This window comes from Vidua chalybeata, chromosome 21, assembly GCF_026979565.1.
Source record: "Vidua chalybeata isolate OUT-0048 chromosome 21, bVidCha1 merged haplotype, whole genome shotgun sequence".
NCBI classification, from domain to species: Eukaryota; Metazoa; Chordata; class Aves; order Passeriformes; family Viduidae; genus Vidua; species Vidua chalybeata.
The window spans coordinates 3,761,360-3,770,285 of record NC_071550.1 but is presented as its reverse complement, the minus strand read 5'-3'; the positions used below and the strand labels follow the sequence as shown (position 1 = coordinate 3,770,285).

General features: G+C 52.2%; 1 protein-coding gene across 1 annotated transcript; it reads right to left on the bottom strand.

Annotated features, from left to right (window-relative positions):
• Positions 1 to 713: 713 nt before the first annotated feature.
• MYMK (myomaker, myoblast fusion factor) lies at positions 714 to 8,003 on the bottom strand. The gene is made up of 5 exons (XM_053962413.1): positions 7,869 to 8,003; positions 5,428 to 5,542; positions 2,803 to 2,951; positions 1,868 to 1,984; positions 714 to 860 (listed from the first exon to the last, which is right to left on the bottom strand). Exons 1-5 carry the CDS (start codon positions 8,001 to 8,003, stop codon positions 714 to 716), a joined length of 663 nt encoding a protein of 220 aa, XP_053818388.1.
• Positions 8,004 to 8,926: the final 923 nt, after the last annotated feature.

Genomic DNA, 8,926 nt, shown 5'->3' with positions numbered 1-8,926 from the left:
TGCACGTCCCTCCAAGTTAGAGGGGCTGTGGTGGCCGTGCCCAGAGCTCTGCTTTGGAGTTGGCATCTGCCCTCGACTGAGCTGAGTGGAGCTGGAAAGTTTCCCACCCCGCTGAAGAAATGCTGGCATTGCACACTGGCAAGGTCTTTGTTAGTATATATTATTTACATCGAGAGAATGCATAAATAAAATAGTTAATATCTCACAAAAAATACAGGTTCTGTTAACTGGGTGTTGCAAACGCAGCTTTGTGCGCACGGGCTGGGCAAACCTGCACGGAGGGGACAGCTTGGGTCCTGCCAGGTCAGTGCATGGGACAGCCCAGGAGAAGGTGACATGGCCTGGGAGGGCAGGGGTCTCCTGGGGCAGGGGACAGGTCCCAGCCCAGCTGAGTGCTCCTCCAGGGAGAATATGGGTATGTACCAAACTGGAAGTGCAAGCTTTGCTAGGGCTGATGGTGGAAAGGTGAATCACAGGGTGGTTTGGAAGGGACCTTAAAGCCTGTCTTGTTTCAATCCCCCTGCCATGGGCAGGGACACCTTCCACTAGACCAGGTTACTCAGGAGACTTCCCAGGGGAGAAAATCCCAGAGCGGGCACGGAGCTGGTGGGAAAAGATGCCAGAGGAAAACCCAGCAGGCAGGCATTTTCCTTTTGGCTGCAGCCCTCCATCACCCAGGGGCAGGAACACGCGTGCCCGGCCTGCCCGGGGGCTCAGACGCAGCAGCAGAGCGTGGAGCAGTCCAGCCTGGCGGGGGTCCCGCCGCCCCCGGCCTTCTTGTTCTCCTTGGGCAGCAGCAGCACGAGGGCCATGGCCAAGGCACAGTGGTAGAAGCTGTGCACGTAGGTGTAATCCCACTCCTGCGGGCAGGGAGAGAGGGTGAGAAGCGGGAGCAGCAGGGCCGGCGACTCGCGTGAGGTTCGCGACATTAAATTTCTACAAGTAGCCAAAAGGAAGGGGATAAAAAAGATTCCTGAACCTTCTGCCTCCCTTTGCTGTCAGAGAAGAAAGGATTTCCAGTGAAAAAAAAAAAAAAAAACCTAAAGCAAAGGGGATTTAACACGTTCTAATTTGCACATTTCCCAATTCTTGAATGAAGTGTTTCATTACCCCGCAAAGGACGCGGCGGCGAGGCCGGGGCGCGCGGGGAGGCGGCTTCTGCTAAGTGACATTTTTATGTTCTGCTAGAATCTGCAATTACCAAATGCTTTGAAAAATAATCCTTGGGGATGCCTGTGAGGTTGTATCTCGCAGCTCCCAAAGCACAGAGCAGCCGTAACGGCGGCGCTGAGCGCAGGCACGGCCGGCAGCTGTGTCGGGGGGTTATCGCCTGCCCGGCGCGACCCTTCGGAGCAGGACAGGGGCACTGGCCAGCAGCAGGAGCAGGAGGATATAAACACAGGATCAAGTGCCCCTGGGAGTCACTGAGAGTCTTTTCTTTGGCGTGAGCCAGCTCTGGATCCGGCCATGCCTGGGTTGGATCCAGTCCCTGCCGCGTCGCTGTGAGGTGTCCTTAAGTCACCCGTGCCCAGTTTCCAAAAAACCCCGTTCCCACTTGACAAAGCCATTCTGAGGACCACGTGTGCCTGAGGAAAGCACATCCCCTGTCCTTGTCACTCACTGAAGGGGGAAAAAGAGACACAGCATCACCCTGTGTGCCGCTTGCTGTCACACCTGCCCCGAATGGATCATGGAGAGACCCTTGTCCCTGCTGCCAGACCCCAGCATGCCAACTCTTAGACCCATGTCTAAGCTGGGTTTTGTGCAAGGCTGGATGCAGCCCAGTGGTGTGAGCGGGGCTGTCCCTCTCTAGGTGATGTCCCTCACACCTTGTAGAGTCAGGGAGGGTGAGTGTGCACACAGGTACCTCAAAGAAGAACCTCAGCATCAGCGCCAGCGCCCCGAAACAGAAGCCAGGACCGATCTGTTGGGTGTAGACACTCTTGTCAGGATAGAGCCCTTTCTTCTCCTTCATCTTCTGCAGCTGGGAGGAAGGAGAGAGCACACCAAGTGGATTCACCTGGATTTAGCTAGCTGCTCCACCCTCATTCCTTGTAATAACGCTGTTTTTTTAAATATTCAGCCCTAAAGCCAGCTCAGGGAGTGTGTGCCCTCACAAACGCAGTCTGTGGGAGAACAGATCCCAGCACAGCATCTGCAGACTGGAGGATGCAGGGTGCTCCTGTGCCTTGGTCTCCTCCTTGCCCATCCCCTCCCCATGATGGCCACTTTTAGCTGCTGGCTTAGTGACAGTTAATAACTGGGACTCGCACCACTGTATTTCCATGATGTTTGGCATCATCTTTCTGCAATTTTTATCCCATCACTCCTTGCCAACTCCTGCAGTGGCTTCCCCACCTCAGTCCCAGCTGGGCCCACAGCACAGTGGGGCACAGACTGCAGCATTGTGCCCAACTGTCCCAGCTGGATTCAGGCAGACTGCAGACAGATTCCTCCCCACTTTATCACCGTGGTTTTATCCACATCTTCCCCGGATCTGGGGCAGTTTACCAGATCCCTCTGCCTCTGAGTAGCTGTAAAAACTCCATAAATACGCTCCTCCTGATTAGAAATGCAGGGACAGGAGATGTGGTAGATTGCTCAGACCGATCGAATCTGGCATTTATCACAAAGGCTGCTGTCTGCCTTCTGCTCGGGTTAAAGGAGAAATCACTGTGAGATTGAGCGCTGCATCTCGAGGAGGAAATCACTGGCACGGGTTGGACTCCTCCATGCAGGGTTCAGCTCCTTTCCCACCAGGGGCATCCCACAAAGGCCACCCCAGTGCCCTGCCCCACGTACCCATCTGACCGTGATCACCAGCACGGCCGTCCCGATGGGGCCCGAGTAGACGCCGTAGCCCCAGCGGTCGTGGTAGATCCTCACGGCGATGGTGAGGACGCCAAACATGATGAAGGTCGATCTCTTGGGCTCGTCAAACTCTGCCAGGGCTGAGGGACAGAGAACAGGGAGCACCAGCTCGCAGCCCACCTTTTTCAGCTGCTCCCCTAAAGCCTTCCTGGGGTCTCTCCCTCCTGCCCTGGGGTTGCACCCATGTATGGTTTGCTCTTCTCATGTCACACTGCTGGGGAAACTGAGGCACGTGGGGCAAAGCAAACCATCCTGAGGCATCTGAATGGTGGGTCCAGGAGATGATTGTTGGGGTTTTATTTCAGTGTTGCATTGGGGAGCTTAAAGGAGATTCTGTTCCCAGAGAAGCTGTGGCTGCCCCATCCCTGGAAGTGTTCCAGGCCAGGTTGGGTGGGGCTTGGAGCAACCTGGGATAGTGGAAGGTGTCCCTGTCCATGGCAGGGGGTGGAACAAGATGATCTTTAAAATCCCTTCCCACTTTAAACCACTCTATGATTTCCCTTTTACTAAACCCAGCATTCAGAGGCGTTTGCAAAAACCCTCATGCCCTGCGAGCCCACAATCAGCTCTTGGGTTCATCCTGCATCTCCAGCCTTCCCAAACTCACTCTGGCACAGGCTCCACCACCCCAGTGCAGTGGGACTCCCTCTCTGGTGCCACGGGGTCCCGGCTGCCCGGCCGCGCCGGCACCTGCCCGGGGTTTGCAAGCTGGAAGTCGCCAGTGTGAGTAAATTATTAGAGGCTTTTGTTTAGCACAGAATGGGGTAATAACTGATAAAAGTTATGGATCCCAGTGGGCTCCATGCTTTTCCAGCTTGCACAGCTGTGTTATGGCTGTCCTGGATTTGCATTCCGGGAAGTTTGCCCGAGGGTCTGCGTCCGCACATGTGCACTCGGGCTTTACAAGCCACAGTGAGAGGCTTCCCTGGGCTTCAGTCACCACACCTTCCATGTCCTTGGATCGTGCTTTTATAGGGAGTTTGGCTAAGGGATAATGTCCGCATGTTAATCTCTGTTGTTTCCCAGCGGGTCAATATTTTAAACCTCGTAGTCCAGGATTTGTATTTTTTGCGAGGTTTCTGAACGCAGTAATGAAGCAATCAAGTTGAATTTTGCTGTAAGAAGCCAAAGTGTCTGGATCAGCTCTGACCTACCCTGACACTGCTGTTATCCACTGAAAATGCCCTTTGGAAATGATTTGCCTCGTTGCCTTTTCTAGCTGAGCAGAGAGAGCACTGCGGTGCCCTGAGTAGTGGGGGACCCCCCATCGGGACTCACATTTTGAGGGGACAGAGCCATTTCTAAGGGTAATATTTTCCCCACACATTTTTCCCTGCATGGTAAATTTATCCTCTTGCATGCCCTGGAAGGGGGATGCTCCTGCATCCCCACAGGATGAATTTGCCCAGCTGTGGGGTGTTACCCCTGCTTGTGCTGGGCTCCGAGGCTGCAGGAGCCCCGTCCCTGCTGGAGGTCCTGCACCACCCCTGTGGGGGGCAGAGGGGAAAGTCCTGTGGTCATTTTGGGGCTGTACATTGGAGCACTGACTTCAGCTTATCGTGGGGAGAAATGGGAACTCTGTCTGGAGTGGGCAGTGGTTAGAAATGGTCCAAATTTTGGAGCAAAACCATTGTTTGTTGGAACATCTCTCTCCCCTGACCCTGCTCTATTCTCCTGCCATCAATACTCACATCCTTCCAAAACTTATGGTGACAAAATGGGAAAATGATAGGTTGGAACTTTATGTCTTCCTCATATTTCTTTCCGTTTCTATTACATTTTGCTTCGGTAGCAAATAAGGAACAAAATGAGGAAAAAGAGAGTGAAGAAAATGTGGGAAAAGGAAAACTGAATAACAGGGCAAGGGGTGGGATTTATAGTAAAAAGGAAGTGAAATAAATTTCTGCTTTTTCTAAGCAGATCTAATATTCCTATCAGCCCAGACCAGGCTTTTGACAAACTGGGAAGTTATATTTGTTTTGACTAAACCACTTTGATTCTCATGCTACCAAGGGAAGTGGCAGATTCTGCATTTCTTAATGCCCCTAAGTGAGGCAAGATAAGCTCACGGGCCTGGTATGGGGAAAATGAGGAGAAATGGGAAGTTCCCTGGTTTATGAGGTTTCAGATTCAGTCGTCTCATAGTCTTGTCCTTCCTTGAACTGCAGCACAAGGCTGCCAGTGTGTTGCTGTCATTTGAAGCAGAGGACATGTGTGAGAGCTGGTGCAGACAGAACACCCGACCAGCACCACCAGCAGGTGCCACAGCTCTTTATCTCCAGGAGCAAAACGTCCCCAGCCACCACTCAGGACAGTTCCGTGTCTGGACCTCACCAATTGCAAAGACTTTCCAAGATGTTAATGATACAAAACTGGATTAATCCACAGCACACTGACTTCCACAAAGGACAATTTCAGTGGCAGCTCAGGTGGAGCTCAGAGTGAGCAGCATTTCTGGGGACTGTCCCCACTGACTGGCCCATCAGCTATCCTGACAAATCCAGCCCTTCCTGCCAGTGGTGCAGCTTTCAGGAGCCACAACAGACCAGTTCTTACCCATCAGGGACACCCAAATGGACAGGGCTGTTCCGTAGATGCTGAAGTACTCCAGGATGTCGTAGCGCATAAAGCACAGCACTGATAACCCGGGGCCGTCACAAACATGGTAAAACTATTCAAAAAGAAAAAAAAAAAAATCAGAAAACCAGTTTCTTACCCACATACCATCAGGTAAAAGTGCTTATCAACTGGTTTGAAATAGTGTAGCTGCTGAGAGGATGGCCAGCCAGGCCAGAACAGTGTCAGCTACAGCAGGATCACTGATATGCAGTAATGAATATATTTGAGTGATAATGTCATCATTCCCAGTTGCAAATTGCCCAAGAATCAGCATTCTTCTCTTAGTACAAACTAAGGCAGGCTTTAATTTGCCTCTTGGCCAGAATTTGCAATCTGATGACCAAGCTGCTTTGAGCGGGGTGCTGGGGGACGGCCTCTCCAGCAGAAGGAGGACTCTGGGGTTGTGGTTTTAATTGCGAAAGATTCTTGTAAAACAATTCAGAATGAGTGTCCTGATGAAATGTGTATGGATGCCAGGTCACTGTCCAGGCTAAACAGGGTTTATATGGCCAGACTCTGAATAACGGGGAATTCACTCATTAGTGCATTCCCTTAAAAACCACCAGTTCCTGCCCATTAACTCATTGATTAGGTTATTTGCAAAACCCCCATTGTCATGCAACATGAACGCAGACAGCTCCAAGAGATGTTTTCAGTGCAATCAGAGGAATGCTCCCAGTGCTTGCCTGGCTCTCTCCTTTTCCTGCCAGCCCTCAGCCCTGCAGGTTTTGCAGTGGCAGCAGCAGTGAGCTCTGCTGTTCCTGAAGAAGTCCCTGCTCCGCTTGGCCCGGCGCCCTTGGAACGCTGCTCGCTGTCACGGCCCGGTGGGGATGCTGATATAATTTATAATGGGAATTGCTGCGAGCCCTCTGGCTGGCTGCAGCTTCTAGAAAAGATTGCACCACGGCTGTAATTCTTCTCCCTGCCTGAGATTGGGCTCGGGGAGTCTGGAGCCGGGGGGAAGAAAGGGTGGAAGGCAGAGCATGTTCCTGGCACTTGTCTGCCACGGCCATGTGCTTTCACTGCTCTGTTCAGCTCTCCTGCTGGAGGAGGAGTGGGATGCTACAAAAAAATGCAACAGCAGCAGCTGCTGCCCTTCCAACCCCCTCCCCACCGCACTGGCAGCTGCCTCGCCTCCTGTCCCTTCTTTCCCTTCCCCACTCAGGGATATTTTGCTTCTTCAGTCTCTTCGGAGAGGACCTGTTCCACCTCCCTTCGAAACACGTGCCAATTTTCCTACTGACTTCTCGGGGAGGTGGAGCAGACACAGACCCAGTGCAAAATGAAATTGTAGATGTCTGGCTTCCCTGGGGAGCTGGGGCGGGGGGCTCAGGGATGTTTTCATATTAACTGGTCCTGTAGCTTTTATAGAACTGGCAGAATTTCTCCCCCTGCATCATGCTTTAATCAGCTCAAATGGTCAAGGATGTTCTCTGGATCCTTAATAAAAGACCAACCTGATCCTGAGCCCTGTGAAAGAGCTTTTCACACTGAGAAGATCCTTTGTCTACTCCCTGCCTCAGTTTCTCTGAACAAGGAATGTGCCAACCCTCACGAGATGCCTTGAGATGGATGAGGATTAGTGGGAAATGCAACATCAGCTGGGTTGCTGAGCTGTTTCCTTCATATTCTTTAGAAGATCATTGAAATGTAGTCAAAGAGGAGATTTTTTCCAGTGGGAATGCTGCTTTGGGTGCTCAGCTGGTGTCTGTATGGAGTCACTCAGCAGGGATACAGAGCCCAGGGCAGCCCACGGCTGGGAGCAGGAATAGGAATATTTTATATATGTACAAACATTACTTCCCTAGTTATTTCCACACAAAGGAAGGCCAGGGAATCACAGCCTGATAAAATACACGTTTCAACCCACAAAGGGTTAATAATTATTATATTTCATCATGTTTTAGTCTCTCCTTTCCCAGTGCAGAAAATCCCCTGACTCCAGCATTGCTCCCATTCCCAGCTGACAATTGCAAAATCAATAATTTGACTACTATGTGCTTTTGGCTAAAGTGACAGAGGCAGAGCAAGAGATTCTGGAGGCAATTTAAAGCCTAAATTCAGCATGGCCACTTAGCAGCTGTAAAACAAAGAGAAAAGCCAGCTCCAAAGCATTGCAAATCAGTCAAGGCTCTTTGCACCCAGACCTTCTCCCTGATCTCAGTCACAAAACACCACTAAATCTCTGTAAGGCCACAGTGTAGGACATCCTAAACTGGAGAATCAGCTGCTCAGCACCACACATGGTGGGAAATAACAGAAAAAGGATATTTTAGGGGTTGTGCTGGCTGCTCTTGGGTGAATCAGCTTCTCAGTGGTACAGGGGGCATCTGGGGGGATAAAGCATGCAGGGAGAGGGGAAACTGAGAACTTCTTACCGCCACGAAGAACATGGTGAAGAAGTAAACCATGGCTTCCATGTGGAAACGCCGCTTGGCCGCGATGCTGATGGTGGGGAGGAAGACCAAGGAGCTGAGGGTGGGCAGAAGGAGCTTGGCCACCAGCGAGCCCATGGGTGCCTCGTGGGCCGGCAGCTCCTGGGAGCAGGGTGGCTGTGAGCTGGGCAGGAATGGTGGAGAAAGGAGTGGGGAGTGTGCTTTAAAATTTAAATGCCCTGCGTGGCAGGGAACAGCTGCCACCGCCACAGCCGCCGCCTTCGCTGCTGTCTCGTCCCGAATTCTTGACACAGCCGGTGGCTCCGGGCAGCAGATGCTCTGTGCCCCCAAAACCGTCCTGGGTGTTCCTAAAGGAGTAAAAGGGAATGTTGTCCTTGCATGCCTTGTGCTGGGTGCTGGGTTTGGGTACATGGTGGGTGAGGAATCTGGGTTTGCTCACTCCTCATGGGGACATCCCAACCCTACATCCTGCTGTCCCTGTGCCAAGCCTGGTCAGTGCTGCTGGAGCAGGGAAAATCCATCTTCTTTCCTCACAAAGTGGAGGGGCAGGCACTGATCTGTCTTCTCTGGTGGCCAGGAGTAGGACCTGGGACTGTCCTGTGCAGGGTCAGGAGCTGAACTCCGTGATCCCTGTGGATCCCTTGCATTATTTTATTATTCTCTGCTCTGCACTTACATGAAGGAAGAACTGGTATGCGGCAGGCACTAGGGTTTTTTAAAACAGTGGGATGTATCCTACGGCCTTTGTGAGCTTGAGAAACACACACCAAGCTCCAAACCTGCCTTTATTTCCCCACGGGGACACACCTGGGGTGGGGGCAGACGCGGGGGAGCTGGCGTGACACAGCACCCAACGCTTGCTGCCAGTGCCTACGTGCCCTCCGTGGAGTTCAGTGCAGTTACATTTCCCAGCCATGCCCTCAGCCTTTGCAGCCTGGCCACCTCCAGGAGTTCTGTCTGAAATTCAGGAGCCGAGCGTCTCCGGGCTGGAGGAATTCGAGAGGTTTGTCGTGCGGCGCAGAAAAGCTGGAGGAAAGGAA